General features: G+C 38.2%; 1 protein-coding gene across 1 annotated transcript; it reads left to right on the forward strand.

Moving 5' to 3' along the window:
- Positions 1-848: 848 nt before the first annotated feature.
- Positions 849-19,218, forward strand: tnpo3 (transportin 3). Its single transcript, XM_052120637.1, has 23 exons — positions 849-1,127; positions 3,966-4,166; positions 5,492-5,565; positions 5,683-5,839; positions 6,243-6,386; positions 6,469-6,644; positions 7,218-7,356; positions 8,741-8,887; positions 9,075-9,182; positions 9,351-9,442; positions 9,780-9,919; positions 10,021-10,212; positions 10,574-10,665; positions 10,754-10,830; positions 13,322-13,382; positions 13,490-13,630; positions 13,757-13,873; positions 15,689-15,783; positions 15,868-16,024; positions 16,167-16,334; positions 16,930-17,042; positions 17,714-17,806; positions 18,403-19,218. The coding sequence occupies exons 1-22, from the start codon at positions 1,008-1,010 to the stop codon at positions 17,772-17,774; spliced, it is 2,772 nt and encodes a 923-aa protein (XP_051976597.1). The 5' UTR covers positions 849-1,007; the 3' UTR covers positions 17,775-17,806; positions 18,403-19,218.
- Positions 19,219-20,230: the final 1,012 nt, after the last annotated feature.

Consider the following 20,230-nt stretch of genomic DNA (forward strand, 5'->3'; position numbering starts at 1 on the left):
TTTACCCTAAAAAAATACAGAGTGAACCCAAATGCGTCTCCTTATTAGCAACAGATATAGCGCAATAGCTTTTCTTCTGTCAACAACTCGAACTACATGTAAAACAAAGAATCACAATGATTAAAATTAATTGTCATACTGTTTCAATGCCTTAAACAATCTCAAAGTTAACGTTTGGATTTAAAATCAAAATTCCTTACACATTTTTTATTTTGTGGCACACAGAATCTGCGGATCAGTAGCGCACTGCAAACACAGCATGTGTGAAAGCACTATAGCGCGTGCTGCTCCTGTACCGTATACGCACTGCATACGTACCGCATACGTACCGCACACGGAGTATGTGTGAAACGGGCGTAAGAAAGCACTCCATATGCGTTAATAAACGCAATGTCTCGTTCCCTTGTCACATGGAACCGATGTTATGTACGTAACCGAGACGTTTTGTGTTCCTGACCACCAGATGGAAGTAAAATTAATCGAGAACACTGAACAGACGCTTCCAGTTATGAATCCAATTTCACTATATTTGTAATTAAAATCTCCATTGATACAGAACGCTTAATTTTACCTTCACTTGTTTCTGTTACTTGAAATGTAGGTAATAAATAAATGTAGGAAAGTCGTGGGATAACACATGACACTCATGCGTATGAATGTAGCAGAGGGTGTGTTTCCAATGAATTTACTCACGTTTTTGTACCATAACTAGTGAAACAGAAATCAAAAACATTGAAATACATTTAAACATATGCAATCCCTCATTATACGTATTATAAAAATAACTCCGGCCCGGACTCTTTATAGTTCCCCTCTCTCGGTTTCCACACGGACTTGTTTGACGGACACACAGGAGGAGTGCCCTGTGTCTGCTCGAGATGGCGGCCAGAACGGAGAACGCGAGGGCCGAATAAACACCCAACCTGCGCGTCTGCAACCTTCCGAGAAGCGCAAACCCCGTCAGACACACTCACTTATCATCAACCATCACGGAACAGAAGCGCGCCATGGAAGGCGGGAAACCCTCCCTGCCGATGGTTTACCAGGCCGTACAGGCGCTGTATCACGACCCGGACCCTGCCGGCAAGGAGCGCGCCTCGGTCTGGCTAGGAGAGCTGCAGAGATCGGTGCGTATAAGAGCGACCCAGAGCGGGCCTGCTGCGCCATAGCACTCCTTACTCACGAATGAGCCTTTGCTATCTGCAATGCAGAATATAACGTGTCCGTTGTGGGAGGATTGAGGCGTTTTAAATCAGCAACAGCAGTTGTAAAGTAGACGAGGTGGTCACATGTGTTTGGACCGCTATGGGGTTCTGTTTTGCATCCGCTGCTAAATCCATCCAGACGGTCTGTGATTTTGGTTGACAAATCAAGTCCTGGGTGAATTCAGTCAGTTAGTTTAGCGGAAGTAGCCTTTATATACATAATAACACCGAGCAAGATTTGCCGCGTAGGCTCCATCATCATGGCTGTGTCTCAACCTAATGAGCTGCCAACCTAGACAGCATTTTGGGCAATACAGGTGCCCAAATGAGAGAGACTGAGTAATTCCTCTTAAACTACCAGAAGTTTACAGTTTCCGCATTTCTGCGTTGGGTTACTTGGTTCTCCATGTAGTTCCTCTTCAGCAGACTGTCAGATTGTTGATAAGGAAGGTGTTAGCATTACAAACCTCATGCATTGCAGTGGGTGAGATTGGTAAGGCATGTTTCTTCGCAGAAGTGTGTCTGTCGTACAGCATGGTGGTCTTTTAAAACTGAGAGTAACTATATTACATTTTAGCTGGTTTATATTAGCTGGCCAACTTGCCAGGCTAAGACTATCCAAATGACTTATCAGGTTAGCAGGTTATGAGGTCAATGTGTACAACTCACACTGGCTATTCTGCAGTGGACTATATGTCCTCATACACTGGTCAGGTAAGACAGTGTGTACCTTGAGGTTATGCATTATGGCACTGAACACATAAAGAGTTCTTGTTTGCTTTCAGTTTATTTGCATGATTAATGCTTGTCTTAATGTGACACGTCTATTGATATTGTGTTGCTTATTTTCCTTGTTTATGCAAAATACAACTGATCCAACCTGGTAGCCTACAGTAACTTACCACATCCTGCTTTAAATGGGTCACAACAAGAGGAATCAAAATATCCTTGATCTTTTGACAAATTAGGTCATTGTACTATAAAAAGTGTACTGTAAGTTTCAGAACTCAAAACTTCCTCCTCACTACAGAAAGAGCATTTGTTGAAACCGAGCTGCCGAGATGACTCATCCTCTACTTACTCCATGTGGTGATGTCTCACTGAGGTAGACATTTGCATTTGACTGCCTTTCCAATAACACATCAGTGCCTTCATTACCTTAGAGCATTTTTGTAGCCTGCTCCGCAGCAGTGAGTATGCGAGAAGAGAGCAGGTCAGTCACGTGCAAAGAGCCCAAACAGTGGGTGTTTATGTCAGGTCTTAAAGGAGAAGCAGCAACCAAACCTTTTTTGACAGAGGGTCAGAATGAGGGTGGGAATTGATAATGTTTTACAAATATGTGACTTTTTGTGCAAAATCTTTGCTAAAGTTATAGGTGAACCTCAAGGAACATAAATAATAAAACAATTCCTATGAGGAATAATAATGGCTACTGTATTGGTCGACCGATTATGGGCAATTCAGTGTCCAATGCTGATACTATAGTATAGAGGATAATTATAGAGTGGGTTGGCTGATATATGGAGGGACAAATATGTGATCTAGGTGAGTATGATTGGATTAAGCTAACTTTTGACACAATATTTACTCAATTCACATAAAAGACTTCAAAACAGAAATAGTGTATTATCCATTCACAGGGGTGACGGTAAACTTTGGAACCGGCCAATTGGCTGATAATGTTAAAATTACGAAATATCAGACGATTTAATGGCCTCGGCTATATATCAATTTATCACTAGTCTACTGTATAGATAGTATGCTTTTCTCCACCTGTAACTCAATTGCACTGAATAAAACAAAACATTTGTTGGCTCCACCATAAAGTATAAAAATAAATAAGCTTAATTTTGATTTGTAGATAACACAACATATCAACTTTAAGGTTAACTTAGAGTTGCATAAATTAAATAATTGTGATATCCTTGAGATTCTTTGGCTTACAAATCCATAAAATTAAAATTTTAAGTGCTACTAACTCAAACAAATACATAACTGAGGTTGTGGGCAATACAATAAGCCTTTGCGCTTAATTATTTTAGCATGTTTGATCAAAAGGAACTTATATGTGCATTTAATTAGTTATTAAGAATTCATGGAGATTATAATGTTTTTTATGATTATTTATGTTGTTTTATTGTGACTAGGCCAGCTGTTTCATGTAAAGTCACTATTAGGGTGATTTGTGTTCCATAAGTGGTCAACTTGGATCCTGTTCAGTCCATGTAATTGGTCCTTGTGCATGTGAATATGCATTGCCAAAGTGCAGCTTTCTGTGCTCTTCTTTGGGGAATCAAGTTTAATGCCTGACCTCAGTCATTATTTTCTTTAGTGAAAGTAAATTAAGTAGAAACAGTGATATAAATGTGAATTTGAAACCACTTGCTATTAGTTGCTCAATCTAATTCTTGTGACACATTAAATAAAGTTTTGATACATTTTGTGAGTATCTAAAAAAAGGTTTTCTGAAATAGTTGTGCTGAAATAAAATGACCATAAGTTGAATTTACTGGGTGCATAGCATTTCTTTCATCACACTTTAAGTAAATCCAAAATGTTTTGGTTTTTCTTAGTATTGTAGAGCGCGATGCTAGCAGCGACAAGATTGTGGTTTTGATTTCCAGGGAACACGCATACTGGCAAAATGTTTATCTTGATGCAAGTGGATGCCATAAATGTATACCTAATTAGAGCTTAATATGGAAAAACTGACAGAGGCATCTCCTTAGTGAATTTCTTCTCCTGTGTTGAACCCTGCAGATGTACGCATGGGAGATCTCGGATCAGCTCCTGCAGCTGAAGCAGGACGTAGAATCCTGTTACTTTGCAGCCCAGACCATGAAGATGAAGATCCAGACAGCATTCTACGAGCTTCCCCCTGAGACCCACAATGCACTGAGAGACTCACTCCTGTCACACATCCAGAACCTCAAAGACCTGTCTCCCATCATTGTCACACAGGTAACATCAGGCACGCACTCTCCGATTACAGAACTAGGGGTCTGGTCACTAATCTTAATCAGCATTCAAAATAGATTTGCTCAATTTCATTGTTATTAGTAGGGCTAGGTATTGAAACGGGTTTCATAATTCTATTCCGATTCAAAGCTTTCGATATCGATTCATATGGGTATATTTCTGTTACAATGTCCATTTTGCTTGCATATGAAAGAAATTCTCTCTAAGCTAATGCTCTTAATTATAACCTTCAATTCTTGGTGCATTTTGAAAACACTGGTCACAATTTAGGTAATGTGTCATTATTAGGGTACTGAATTGATAACTAGTTCTAATTTAGAATTGGTTTTATATATATATTAATATTTATTTTACTTTTGATTGATATTTTATTCTATTAAAATATTCAAATTCAGGTCCTGGCTAGCTCAGCGAGTAAAGACACTGACTACCACCCCTGGAGTCATGAGTTCAAATCCAGTGCATGCTGAGTGACTACAGCCGGGTCTCCTAAGCAAGCAAATTGGCCCAGTTGCTAGGGAGGGTAGAGTCACATGGGGTAACCTCCTTGTGGTCGCTATAATGTGGTTCTCGCTCTTGGTGGGGCACGTGGTGAGTTGTTCGTGGATGCCGCGGAGAATAGCGTGAACCCTCCACATGCACTATGTCTTCACGGTTACGTGCTCAACAAGCCACGTGATAAGATATGCGGAGGCAACTGACTACACCACCACGAGGACTTGGAGTGCATTGGGAATTGAGCATTCCAAATTGGGGAGAAATTAATAATAATAATAATAAAAATATTCAAATTCTTATTAACTCGTTCTTTTATATGAATCAGTCAAAAGACTTAACTCAGAAAATAGTTGGTTGCTCGTGATCAGTATCAGTATTACTGCTGACTAGTTGTTCTTAATGTATGTAGTTGAAGATTCACATTTGTAACAGTTTTATACTATAATAATAATAATAAGCATTAAAATATAATATTTTTAAATAATTGTTTTTGACTGGTTTGTGTGCTTCAAAAGTTAAATAGAATTGGAATCGGTACTATAATTTTTCAGTTCCTTGCAATTCTCAACCCTGCCTGTGATGCATGACTTACTTGAATTGGATTTGTGTTTTGTGTTTGCTAAATAAAAATGCAACACCGTGATGATGACCTCAAACAGCTGGCACTAATGACCGCATTTTGGACATGCTGTGTGAGGCATTGACAAGAAATGTCCACCTCGAACATGCGCCAATGCTACATTGTGAGAACAATTAAGAATGTGGCAGTGATGTTCTAGAAGTCATTGACACACTCTTTTCTCTCTCAGCTTGCGTTGGCAATCGCTGATCTGGCTCTTCAGATGGCCTCATGGAAAGGCTGTGTTCACACCCTGATAGAAAAGTAAGAGTCTTTTCAAGTACAAATACAATCCGTTGTACTTGCGTTATGTTCCTTCATTTACGTTTTGTAAATGTGTTCCTTTTGTCTAACTCTTCCTCTCTGCCTTGCTTCCTCCAGATACAGTAATGATATTTCCTCCATGCTTTTCCTGATTGAGATCCTCACCGTTCTGCCAGAGGAGGTGCACAGCCGTTCTTTGAGGATTGGAGCCAATCGACGGACAGAGATCATCGAGGATCTGGCCTACTATTCTACCACAGTGGTCACTCTTCTGGTATGGACTTCTGTTCTATATACTAAACAATTTATAGATTTTACAGTCAATTTTTACATTGCATTCTCAATAAAATGTATATTCAGTCTGTCATAACCATGGCTTAGTAGTTAGCACATACATTGTGCTCTAGACACATTGATCCTTGTTACTCATGGAGTAATTCCCCCCTTTTTTCACTATTATTTCATGTCATTTCTCCTTTTCTACTATCAATGATGGGAAAATAATGGTTATTTGATCTTTATGGCTTGCATGTGTTACAAAACACTTTTTTTGTTTATATTTGCGTCTATGCAAATCAGTATGAGGTATCTATATTTAGACTGTGCATAAATATTTAAATTAGTTTTTTATGATTTTAAAATAAGCTTGGCTATTGCTACTCTGTCTCCTTGACCAGGTGTCATGTGCGGAGAAGTCCGGGAACGATGAGAAGATGCTCATCAAGGTGTTCCGCTGTTTGGGAAGCTGGTTTAATTTGGGAGTGCTGGACAACAACTTCATGGCCAGCAATCAACTGCTGATGATACTCTTCCAAGTGCTGGTGAGATCCTAGGCATATGTGATCAGAGATTCTCATGTTCTCTTACTGTTTTATAAAATATTTATTCCCAACATCATTGTAGCAGAGAGATGAGACGTCCACAAACCTGCATGAGACTGCATCAGATTGCGTGTGTTCAGCACTATATGCGATAGAGAATGTGGCAACACACATGCCTCTGGCCATGCAACTCTTCCAAGGGGTCCTTACTTTAGAAACTGCCTACCATATGGCTGTAGCCCGAGAGGACCTTGACAAGTATGTAAAACACAGTTCATTTTAAAAGTATGAAGTTCATGTAGACGTCAAACACAACAGCTCTGGTCCAAAACCAAGTGAGTTGCCTTGGGATCTACTGCCTTCTAAGGTAGCATCCTTAATGAAATGGTACCTTATAAGTGACTGGTTAAAAAAGCTCTTTGTCTGAGACTTGACTTGCATTTAGTTTCAATAGAGTTCTGTTAGCATGTTGCTAAGCTAATGTCCCAATACTATAAGCATGAAAATACATTGCATACAAATAGTGGGTAAAATAGTCCATTTTTTTTATTTGGTTGAATTGTTTGTTTTCATTATTGAATGAATTCTGTTTACATTTATAAACATTTCTCTGTTCTTCATTTTTAATGTTCTTTAATGATCTCGTCGCAGTGCGTTGAAGGAAGGCAGCATAATCATGTAACAGGATCTGCCTTTCTATAGGGAGCATTCTTGTCTTAAAATTCTGTCTCTCTAGGTAGCTCACTTGGTTTTGAGAGAGAGCCATTATTTGTGCTTATGTATGTGGAGCATATTGTAAACTGCATTTCTTGCTTTCTGTCTTTACCACAGGGTGCTAAATTACTGCAGGATCTTTACTGAATTGTGCGAGACGTTTTTGGAGATGACCGTAAGGACTCCTGGGCAGGGCATGGGTGATCTGCGCACACTAGAACTGCTACTTATCTGTGCCGGACATCCCCAGTATGAGGTGAGTGTCATGCACACTCCCTCAAACATATGTGTTGAAGTATGATGTGTGCACTGTTAAAATAACAAAGTAATTGAAACAAATTAAATTTGTGTTTGATGGTTTTGACCAATTAAGTTGTATCTACAAGGAATTTGACTTAGTGGTTTGCTAAGAAAATCACTATTAATGCAAATCAGTAGTTTGATATATGATATTTCAAACAATTTATAATATAGATACATACAGTTTCCAATATATAAAGTTTTCAAAATATATTCCAGTATATCCAATAAAGAACCGAACGCACAGAGCCAGTCACATACTGGCCTAAGTGGCTTAAAGGGTTAGTCGTCTAAAAATTAAAATTCTCTCATAATTTATTCACTCTCATGCCATTCCACAAATAACTTAACACAAATTAAGATTTTTAGAAGAGAACTTGAGCTCTGAAGGTCCATACAATGCAAGTGAATGGGTGCCAACTTTGTGAAGGTCCAAAAGGCATATAAAGGCAGCATAGAAGTAATCCATACAACTCCAGTGGATTAATTCATGTCTTCTGAAACTAAATGCTTGGGGGGTGTGTGTGTAAGAAATAATCAATATTTAACTTTTTTTTTGCTAAAAATGTTCACTTCCGGCCAGCTCGTTGACAAGGGTGGAGTTCAAACTCACTCTTTCTGGCCTTGACATAGGTGCAAAAGCCTCCTCTGCATAGAAATTCAGACTTCGATACCTAATTAGCAGCTGTTCCTATGAACCGCTTGAATGTTTCCACACAAAAGCAGTTTATTCATCAGTCGGAGTAAGAAGTTTAGTCTGAGGCCTCTCCTCCATTCACTTGCATTCAAACCGATTTAAGATTGCGCCGCGGTTGACATAAACAAACAAACAAGCCAAATGAGGTGTCTATGTATGAATATCTATGGTCCTCTATTGTAAACAACATTGTACTTCTGTATTTTTTCACACATCAGTTCTCATGTGAACTTGCCAACGTGCTTGCTTCTTGTGAGAAGCAGCATGTACTCGACCCTTGTAAATTTGTAGTAAAAATAAATTAAATATTGATCTATTTCTTAAACACTCAGTGTTTCACTTTAGAAGACATTAATTCATCTTAAGAGTCTTTTATGATGGCTGTATGTGCTTTTTGGAGCTTCAAAATATTGGCACCCATTCACTTGTATTGTATGGACCTACAGAGCTGAAATATTCTTCAAAAAATCTTAATTTGTATTCATCAGAAGACAGTAAGACATATCTGATTGATTTTGGATTAAAATCGGACCAAGACATTTTCTTGACAGGTTTCAGGAGAATTGACCCAAAACAAGCCTGTTCTCTTTGTTAACCATTCGCTTGAGCTGGTATTTGTCTTGGTATCTCTGTCCTTCATCAGGTGGTTGAGATCTCATTCAACTTCTGGTACCGCCTGGGAGAGCATCTTTATAAAATGAACGATGCAGCGCTGCACAGAGTTTTCAGACCTTATATACAGAGACTCCTGCACAGTCTCGCCCGCCACTGCCAGCTCGACCCAGATCACGTGAGCATCCTTCCCCTCATTCAGATTATTTATTTGTTTCATTCATTGATTCATGTGTTGTTTTTCATGCCATACATGCTGTCCTGTTATTATAATAGTCCACTTCCCCAAAAGGTTTACTGCTTTTGTGGAATCCCTTTGTGCACAATAGAAAACTATTTTCTTCTCTTTAATACTGCTTGTACAGGAAGGAGTTCCAGAGGACACAGATGATTTTGGGGAATTCAGGATGAGAGTGTCTGATCTTGTGAAAGATGTAATCTTCCTTGTGGGCTCCATGGAGTGTTTCTCACAGGTAGACTGAAAGTGATTTGAGGAAAAAGCCCTGAGTAATGAAGTAATTGAGTAATCTAGGTCTGCAGAAATAAAACACCTTTAGCAGCTGGCCATGAAGTGAGACGGAACATTCTACCATGCCAATATAAGATCATCTTTATTTAAATGGTTTGCATTTTCTCGTCAGCTGTATTCGACTCTGAAGGAGGGAAATCCCCCATGGGAAGTAACTGAGGCTGTGCTGTTCATCATGGCTGCCATTGCAAAGAGTGTTGATCCGTGAGTATCACTTTCAGTCATGACTAAAACAGCTTCTTCATTCTAATATTCAAAACAAAACGCTTACTTTCACCAGTCAAATGTTACTTTTTGATTTCCTCCATAGGTTGTAGGTGAGAGTACAAATAGTTTTTGAATGGATATACTTTTCAGTATTTTCATGTCCATATGTTTGCTTTTTAAATGTTTCTCAAACTTATGGAATGTGTGGAACTCTCAACCAATTAGAACCTCTTGTTATTTTTCTCCAGTAGAACAGTTGTGCTTGCTGGGAATTCTATAATATATGAAGCTCATTGTTTGTAATGCTGAAACATCTCCCTCTGCTGGTTCACAGTGAGAATAATCCAACTCTGATGGAAGTGTTGGAGCAGATAGTGTTTCTTCCTGAGACAGTCCACATTGCTGTCCGCTACACCAGCATTGAGCTGGTCGGAGAGATGAGTGAAGTGATCGACCGGAACCCTTGCATGTTAGGTAATTTACTGATGGAGAAAAAAATAACAATTCCAGTTTATTACTGAAAGCCAGGCTTTTTTTCTTTGTGTGGATTAATGATATCTGCGTTTGGCTGGCAGATCCTGTTTTGAACTTCCTGATGAAGGGTTTGAGAGAGAAATCGTTGGCGTCTGCGGCAGCTAAAGCCATTCACAACATCTGCTCTGTGTGTCGAGACCACATGGCACAGCACTTCCAGGGCCTGCTGGACATTGCCCGTGCTCTGGACTCTTTCGCCCTGTCCACAGAAGCTGCTGTCGGCCTACTGAGAGGTTCTTTGTCCCTATACAACACACAAATCTATGTTAATTATGTTTTGCTTTTTGTTAATGGTGAAGTAATTTTTGCGCCAATAAACAAAGATTAATTTTCAACATACCTCCCAAACTCATGCCATTGGGTGAACCAATGTTGTGTCAAGCTGTTTGGAATGCTCAAACAGAGCAATGTTTTGATATCGCTAAAGAGAAAAAACATACGAATGGATTACTTTGTTGTCTCTGCGTATAAAGCTGGGATAGAAGTCTTTTTACATGGAAAAAAATTACACTTGAGCTTTGAGTAGTGTTCTACTTCTGCATGGCCTTATTGTAGGGCTGGTTGGTTTTAAGTGGTGTGATTGATTTATTTCAGGCACAGCGCTGGTGTTAGCCCGCCTCCCCTTGGAGAAGATTGCAGAGTGTTTGAATGATCTGTGTGCCATTCAGGTCATGGCACTGAAAAAGGTTAGATACATGTGATGGTCTGATCGGTATACTTTACTGTCTGTGCTGAACTTAAATAAGGCGGCATGTGTGTTGTGTCTGTGTACAGCTGCTGGCTCAGGACTCCAGTAGTGGAAAGTCATCAGACCCTACCGTGTGGTTGGACAGACTGGCTGTTATCTTCAGGTTTGACTCTCAACAGCCTCACCATGATAGATAATGTCTCCAGACCTCTACTTCCTTATGCAGACAGTTCAATCCACAAATATTAAGTGGTGCCATACACTTAGATTTATGGGAGGGATGAGAATATTATAGATAAACATATTATGTACACCGATCAGCCACAAAATTAAAACCACCTGTTTAATTTTGTGTAGGTCCCCCTCGTGCCACCAAAACAGCACCAACCTGCATCTCAGAATAGCATTCGGAGATGCTGTTCTTCTCACCAAAATTGTACAGAGCGGGTATCTGAGTTACCGTAGACTTAGTCTGTTCGAACCAGTCTGGCCATTCTCTGTTGACCTCTCTCATCAACAAGGTGTTTCTGTCCACAAGACTGCCGTTCACAGGAATTTTGTTTTGTTTTTGGCGCCTTTTGGAGTATCGAACTGACAAAGTCTACGATAAGTCAGATAACCGCTCTGTACAATTGTGGTGAGAAGAATAGGTTGGCGCTGTTTTGGCGTCATGAGTGGGATCTACACAATATTAGGCAGGTGGTTTTAATGTTGTGGCTGATTGGTGTATGAATAATGAACAACCCCAAACACGGTAGAAACTCCAATGCACTTACAGCTACTCAGAATACTGTAGCAACCGCATTGCAATGCCTTGGAAATCACTCATATCAGCCTAGAAGCTAGTTTTATGAACAAGCACAACTTCCTTTGTTTAAAATATCTAGTAAATATTTCCTCTTGGCTAAAGAAAAAAAAATATTTTAATAATCTTTCAAGAAATAAGTTCTTCTGCTGATATAACCAATGCACAACAGGCGTGTGTCATTTTTACTTTTTTAATATTATTCCCAACGATTTAATCAAATCATGATGAATAAAATGAAGCCACACTTAACATTGCATTATTCTCTTTCACTCAGAAGTGCTTCACATTAGGTAATTTGGAAGGAAGTTAAAGGGATAGTTCACCCAAACATTTAAATTCTCTCGTCATTTACTCACCCTCATGTCATCCCAGATGTGTGACATTCATTCTTTCTGCTGAACACAAAGATTTTAGAAAAATATCTCAGCTCTGTTTGTACATACAATGTAAGTGAATGGTGGCTAAAACGTTGAAGCTTCAAAAAGCATTAAAGTAATCCATATGACTCCAGTGTAGTGTTGTCAAAAATACCAGTGCTTTGGTACTAAGTCGATACTAAAATAAAAAAAATTAAGATACCAGTGTTTCTGAATTACAGGTAGTACAGAGCACCGACTCAATCCAGTAACTGAGCGCAGAATGACTGACACACAACCGCTTTAAAATGCTCATTTTGAGTGCGTACTCCATTACTTCTTACACTGAAATGGACATTTAAGCAAATTAAACTCATGACATGTCCTAGTGTTTTTATTAAACAGCTAAAGGCTGCAATCTTGGTGTGGAAGAGATGCATACTTTAATTAATGTACAAATCCGACCACTTAGACACTGGAAACTACACAGACATTGAGAATCATTCACGACATGTATCAGATGACAGAGCGGAGCACAAATTTTCTGTGAACCACTCGGCACATTAACTTTATAGTATATTTATATAATTAAATCACTTACATAGCATTTAAAGCAACACTAAAGTGCTTCACTGTAATAAAATTGAAAACAACATTTAAAAATGTCCACATACACGCAAACACCAGTAATCTAAGACACAAAATATACAAACACTCCAGTCCTGCATTTCATTTATCAGATTCAAAGGTCAGTGTAAAGAAATTCAATTTCAGACGTGACTTAAAAGTCTCTTTGTGGCAAACTGTTTACCGGAAAGTGAAGATTCAGGCAAAAAATACACATCATAATAAAAGCATGTTTCAAAATATAAGCTAGAGCCCTGAAATGTAAGAAATTGTGACAGAAATATATTACAACTATATTAAAATGTAATATTCAGTGTAATGAAAATAATAATAAATTATAAAAATGAAGCAATTTATCACAAGCAAGACTGCTGATGAATAAATGTTTGGCAAAAATGACAATGACTTGTTGAAAAGTTATATTTTCACTTGTTAAAAGTTTTAAGAATGAATTGATTAGTTCTGGAAAATAATAATTATCACAAAAAGGAAAACATGATTTGGTAATTAATAAAACAGATTTCAGTAGGGTGCTACTTAAAAACATATAAGCAATGCATTCTTGATTGAGAAACACTTTCTTTTAATTTATTGTTTACATTTGAAATGTAACTTTTTAAATAGGCTAAACGCTCAAGTTCTGGCCAACCATTCAGTTACTTGAATAGACCAACAGAGCTGAAGTATTTAGCTTAAAATCTTGTCTTGTTCAGCAGAAGATGTATCTGGCATGGCATGAGGGTGAGTAAAAGATGAGAGAATTTGCATATTTGGGTGAACTATTTCTGATTAAAACACAGCTGCTCTGCAAAATGTTTCTTTATTCATAAATTGTTAAATAATTTTTCTTTTTGCGCCATTAGACACACAAACCCCATTGTGGAGAACGGACAGACACACCCCTGCCAGAAAGTAATCCATGAGGTATGCTCATCTGCGTTCTGATTGACATAATACTTCGTGTCCTTTTTAAAATAGTTGATCATTTCTGTTCTCCCCTCATGATGTCTTTGTGTTTCTTTTTCGTTTAGATCTGGCCAGTGTTATCTGAAACATTAAATGCCCACCAGGGCGATAACCGGATCGTGGAGCGCTGCTGTCGCTGCCTGAGGTTTGCAGTGCGTTGTGTTGGAAAAGGCTCCGCCTCCCTGTTACAGCCACTTGTTACTCAGGTATGTGCGCACACAAGGTGTCTTGCCCATGGGTTTATGTCTTAAAGATGTACTCTTCCTAATCTGTGTGTGTTTTTGAAATATATATCTGGTGTAAGTCTCAAAGTGTGCATATTTGTGTTTCAGATGGTGGGTGTGTACCAGCTGTACCCTCATTCTTGTTTCCTGTACCTGGGCAGCATTCTAGTAGACGAGTATGGCATGGAGGAGGGATGCAGACAAGGACTGTTGGATATGCTACAGGTAACACACACACCAACACACCTCAGTCGACTTGATGGCACAAATTCTGGACCACATTGTGGCTTATTCTGGCCAAGAACTGCCCACTTTGGAATTGACAGTGTGATTGAAATGTAAAGTAACTAACCAGAGTTTCATTACGTTACATTTAGCTGTGAGAAAATCTGAATTTGGATATAACAGTGAGAACAAAGCAGAATGTATGCCCTAAATCTTTCAAATATTCAATCCAACAAACCTCGCAAACTAAGGTCTCCAAAATAAAGTACAAAAAATGACCATTGAGCCATTAGCACCTAAAATGAAACATCTAGGAGCCAACTGGCTGTTTTTAGTTCTCAAATTGCAGAATAGCTTGATTTAGATGTTCAGAAGCAAGATCCAAAACTGAAGAAATTAAAGATTGCTGATAACCAATTAATTTGAACATTGCTTTAAAAATTGAGACATAATAATATATAAATATAATTATAAAAAACTTAGTATTTCCCAGGGTTCCTGCGGATCCTTAAAATGTCTTAAATTCAGTTTTCCAAAATTTAAGGTCACACAGTTTTTAATAACTTAAATGTACAGCAAAAATCTTAAATTTAAAGAGGTCTTATATTTGGAGACAGAAAGACAGGAATCGTGATCTGACCTAATGTGATTATAACATTTCATAAGAATACAATTTAATTAAATAAATGCATGTGCTGCGTCCTTCAGCATGAAAACTTTGCACTTTTGTATTTTCTCCAAGCATGTTGGGACTTGTGAGTTTTTCGATCTGTTGCAGAGCAGTTCGCAATCATTAGGCCACATTGTAAATATATGACAAGCGATAACTAATGATCAACTCCTGATAATGATGTAGAGTTGCTGAAATATAACAATGTTTACTTTTAATTGTTTATACTGCAATGCGTTGTAGATTATTGTAGAGTGCATGTTATATTTCCCTTATCTGTTTGAATGAGCAGCTTCAGGCAGTGAAGTGCATACATTCACATTACAGTTCTGCACTATGAATCAAATCTTTTTATATTCTCTCTGATTATTGATATTTTGGTTTTACCATTCACTGCATTGGGAATTTAATTCAATTTGGACTCTTGTAGCCTCTGTCAGCCTTCACATCACAGGAAGGAAAGACTAGGAACATTTAATATAGGCTATGAATTTGTCAAACTATTGGTAGATTGATTTCCTGTCAGCACACTATCATATCAGCAAAATCCAATATCAGTAAATCTCTATATTTATTTATATGATGGTGCATAAACCAATTTTAATGTGATATACAAATATCCAAAAGTTTAGAATAAAAAATTACAAATTTCGCTCTTATGGATCGAAATTGGTACTTTTATTCACCAAAGTGGCATTCAACTGATCACAATGCATAGTCCGACTCAGGACATTAATAAGGTGAAAAATTACTATACAATAAAAAAAAAATTAAAAAACATTTCAGAACATCTTAAGATACTTCAAAAGTGTTCTCATAAAAAAATCATCCACGTGCAGCATTGACATTTTTGCTGATCCTTGGCATTCTAGCTGTCAGTTTGTCCAGATACTCGGATGACATTTCACCCCACACTTCCAGTGAGTTCAGCGAATTAATCAGTCAGGCTGAGAAAGTGACTCTGATTTAGACTGCTAACCTCAGTTCCTGAGCTTTTTCAGTCATTGTTTGGAGCCCTGTCAAATCAAGAGATTAGTTTATCCTCAGAAGCACTCATTGTATCAGCCTGGGACCTTGAAAACCCAAATTAGTTTCCCAGATATCAAATTTAATTGATAATGGTGCTATAACTCTCACCCTTGCAGGCCCTCTGTATGCCCACCTTCCAGCTGTTAGAGCAGCCAAATGGACTGCGGAATCACCCTGACACAGTGGATGACCTGTTTAGACTCGCCACCAGGTAGCTGTTAATGTTTTTAAGACTTTGAATTGAATCTGACTACCGAACTGTGCTGTGAATATAAACCATGTACTCTTTGTCCAGGTTTGTTCAGCGCAGTCCAGTCACTTTGCTAAGTAGCAGTATTATCGTCCACATCATCCAGTGTGCCATCGCTGCCACCACCCTGGATCATCGAGATGCCAACTGCAGTGTTATGAAATTCATCAGAGACCTTATTCACACTGGGGTTGCCAATGATGTGAGTGGCACTGTCAGTCATACTTGATCAACCATTTGAAAGACGCAATGTATGCTCTTTCTCTCCTGTGAGTTCTCAATTAGATCTTGCTGTTCAATCTCTCTGTGACAGATCAAGACGATTTTGTGTTTTTACCTTTTAGCATGAGGATGACTTTGAGGTGCGGAAGCGTCTGATTGGTCAGGCAATGGAGCAGCACGGCCAGCAGCTTGTCACTCAACTCATCAACACTTGCTGTTTCTGTCTGCCTCCTTACACTTTGCCAGATGTGGCCGAGGTGCTCTGGGAGATCATGGTCTTTGATCGGCCGGTGAGTAATTGCAGAACAAAATAGAGTATATAATACACAAGTTTCCTACGATGATGTAAAACCAGGAAATTTCAGGGAAGTTTAAAAATGGGGATTTCCATGCCTGGAAATGTCATGGAAATGTATATTGTGAATTGGCCTGTAATTATTATTAAATAATCATCTGATCATGGGTATTTGATCTAATGGTTATTTGAGAAACACAATTATTGTGCACTATAGCTGCACGTTTCTGGATGAATTGAGAATCATAGATGGAAATAAATTGGTCAAAATGTCTGGGAACACTTAATATAATATAATATATAAAAACGATATCAGTATTGTATAATTTAGGTGTTCTGTAGAATTTATGAACATGCATTTATTTAGTGGTCTTATATGCCATTTGTAAGATGCTAATCTTAGTTTAAGACTTTTATTGTTTTACAAATAGAGGTGCTAAGCAGGTTTTTCTTTTAGTTTTATTTATTTATTAAAAACTACTTGTTTTAGAGATTATAGACTATTATACATTTTAGAAACTTCATCTATGCCCCTTTTCTGTTTGTTTACATTTGTCACATTTTCTGCATGTATCTATTAATGTGTCTAGACGTTTTGTCGCTGGCTGGAGGCTGCACTCAAGGGTCTTCCAAAAGAAACAGCAGGAGGTGCTGTAACAGTCACACACAAACAGCTCACTGACTTCCATAAGCAGGTCACGAGGTGAGTTTGTCTGTTCCTGTCATTACCTGATCCTTCAAAGAAGCACTCAGAAATGTCAGTAACCACAAAGCTATTAGGATCACTTTATTGTAATTGGCACACAAAGAGAAATGTACCTGTTAAAAACACTGTGCTTTTGTCCTCATCAATACAAATAAATTTAGTATTTCCCTTTACAGATCACAAGCAGGGTTTGTCTTTTGAGGTATTACATGTTAGTACACATCCAGATTTCCCTGAGGTTAGCTTGGTGCAGCAAGCCTAAACAAGCACCCATAACCAGTCGTCCAAGAGGGTGAATTCTCATACTCTTCTGCGCCCAAGTAGATGCCTCAGCAAGTCTCAACCTGAGTAATGACAGCCTTTGACCCTCCCTTCATGGTGTCATGCTGGAACACCAAATATGTATATTCTTTATGACAAAGCGGCATGAGTCACAACTTTAAGTGGAAAATCAAAACCACGCCAGAACGACTGATATAAGGCCATTCTGTTACTCGCCCATGCTCTTGGCATATTTACAAATAGACTTTTGGCAATGATTAATAATAAGTCCACTCATTGTGGTTGGTCTTAGATTGCTGGCTAATGTCTTGGTGTACTCTTTCTCTATCTCTCTCTCTCTTCATCCATCTCCATCTATCAATCTATCTATTTCTCTCATGCCCCAGTGCAGAGGAATGTAAACAGGTTTGTTGGGCGATAAGAGAGTTCACCCGGCTGTACCGATAGCTGTCTTTTAACAGCTCATGCTGTAAGACCAGGTGAGAGAACATGAGAAACAAGTGATGTCATTGAGTGCACCATGGAAATAATTGTTTCCATTAATGAGAAGTTAAAGGAATAATTAATCAAAAAAATAAATGTAGGTAATTATTCACTGATAATCTTGTCTGTAGTGTGACATGACAAATGCGAGTAAATCAAGTGTGTGTGTGGGTAGTATATAATACAAATTATTTTATATTTGTGAGTTAATTTATATTATATTTATATATTTGTATATAAAATTAACTCACAAATATACCTATATCTTTATATTAATACAGGACTCCCATGTGATGGGAAAGACTGGCTGTATTCGGACATTTTTTAATTATGATTTCCAGGACTGAAAAAGTAATTTTTCTATAGGATATAATTTTTGAAGTACTTCTTAGCTTTAAAATATTTAATCACTTAAAATAGCACTCCCAATGAGCTAACTTTATAAAAATTATAAAAATAAAACAAATACTTATTCGGTGATCACAAATGTTGGGAAATGTAATATTGATTGATCAATCATATGTGGGAACTCAGCAAAATTTCTAAATAGTTTGTATCAGTATTAGTAACATCTCACTTGTTTTCTCTGCAGGTCAGATTTTTTGTTTTGCAAACATTCGGCGGTAGAGGCAAAGGGAGCCATGTTGACCACTGTTGAGAAACTAAAGGGAACTTTTGCATGAAGGATTTGTTGGGCTTGGCACCATGGGAAGCCAACCAATCGGTTTGGAGCTTTGGCGTGGCAGGGTTTCAGGAAAATGTTAATTGCCTTGTGGGTGTCAAAAGTCAGGAGCCCCAACCCCTCCCTTTACCCCTACAAGCACACTGATGCCAGCTGAAACAAGAGAGGGGTTTTGAAAGGGACTTTGTCTTGGGCGGGCCAAGTTTTGGATATTTAAAGCGTTTAAACCCATTTCAAAACATGGATAAACGTCTGCATCAGTTGGATTTTTGTGGGATCCATCGACAAAAACAAAAGGATGTGCCTGGTTGCAAATCATAATGCATTGTTAAAATGAGAGACTTGTACGTTTTTAAAAACAAATGGAGATTTATTTTCATGGACGTCTGTTTAGAGATCAAAACATGGCTTTGCTGCCAGTGCCATAAAAATGATAACCAAATGAAAGATTGTCATGAGCATTAGCCTGTGGGACTATTTAAGAAATGTCAAAGGGAGAATCTTGGGAGAGTTGGTGTCACCTTTGATCTTTTTAAAGTTGGCTGGAGTTTTATCTGTGCAGGTTATGCTGTAAAATATGAAGTGGACTGGCAGGTGCTTTTTTTTTTTTTCTTTTTTTTTTTTTGTTCGTTCTATCACCATCTCAGCACATGGCATCTTAGATATGCAGAGATGTTCGTCTTGAGCGTGTGCAGCCATTGTGCATACAATAAATCAAACATTGTGGGGAACAAACAAATCGTTGTCTTGAGTATCACTTTGTACACGTATGTGTGAATGAAGACAGATTTACACTTCTCCAACTCTCAGAACCTGTTTGACCAGGTTTCATTTTAAGAAGTTACATCAGCCCTTCAGGTCTTGTTTTCTGAGTCATAGAGTAAATTTAATCCTCTATTGTCTGGGTTTTTTCCCAAGGTTCTACAATCATGCGTTTCTCACAATTGCATGTGTAATCCCTTAGGTAAGTGCCCTTCACATCCCTCTCCTATTTGGTAATAGCACTTTTGGAACATTGACATTTTCAGTCAGAAATGTAGCTGTATTTGCTTAAGTCCAACAGTTACTGGCACAGTCCCTAAAGGATGAGGTCAGGTGATATTATCTTGCAGCTATGAAAATGGCCTACTCTTATAAAGTTTAAAAAGAGCTCAGATTTAAAATGAGTCACTCAAAGAAATGACAATCACCAATCTTTACGTGACACAGCTTTTTTTTTTTTTTTTTTTTTTAAGTATAACGGTGAGATTTGTGAACAATAATGGTGTGATGCCACATTCTAGTAGTTTCAGATTGATCTTGAAGACCCCAGGAAATGACCTATTGAAACTGAAGTTTGGGCAGGACATACCCCCCCATGCTCGGTCCTATTTTTTTAAAAATGTGTTTGTTACGTCACAACCAAGAAACATGAACTAGCAAGTCTGTTGTAGGTGGCATTATGGGGAGGGACATATACTAGAGAGTATTTGATTAGACAAATCTGTGCAGTGCAACATGAGTCATCATTATTTTTGTTCCTTTTTTCTAGTAAGAGAAAAAAGGTACATTTCAGTAACTTTTTGTTGGTGTAAATTTGGACTTAGTGACACCTAGTGGTGTGGATGCAGCATCATTCAAAATCAATCGATTTCAGTTACAAATGCCATTGTAGAAATTCACTTCACAATCAGCCATGATTAATTTAATCCAAGCGTGAAAGTGTCCAATCACAACTATTACTGAGGTTAGTCGAATA

The sequence above is a fragment of the Xyrauchen texanus genome, chromosome 47, assembly GCF_025860055.1.
Source record: "Xyrauchen texanus isolate HMW12.3.18 chromosome 47, RBS_HiC_50CHRs, whole genome shotgun sequence".
Classification (NCBI taxonomy): Eukaryota; Metazoa; Chordata; class Actinopteri; order Cypriniformes; family Catostomidae; genus Xyrauchen; species Xyrauchen texanus.

What these genes read in the sequence shown, in the direction of transcription:
- tnpo3 (XM_052120637.1), top strand. Translation starts at nt 1,008, where the DNA reads ATGGAAGGCGGGAAACCCTCCCTGCCGATGGTTTACCAGGCCGTACAG. An exon ending in CCATGGAGTGTTTCTCACAG is followed by an intron (nt 9,183 to 9,350) that starts GTAGACTGAAAG and finishes TTTTCTCGTCAG; the next exon opens with CTGTATTCGACTCTGAAGGA. An exon ending in TGCTGTCGGCCTACTGAGAG is followed by an intron (nt 10,213 to 10,573) that starts GTTCTTTGTCCC and finishes GATTTATTTCAG; the next exon opens with GCACAGCGCTGGTGTTAGCC.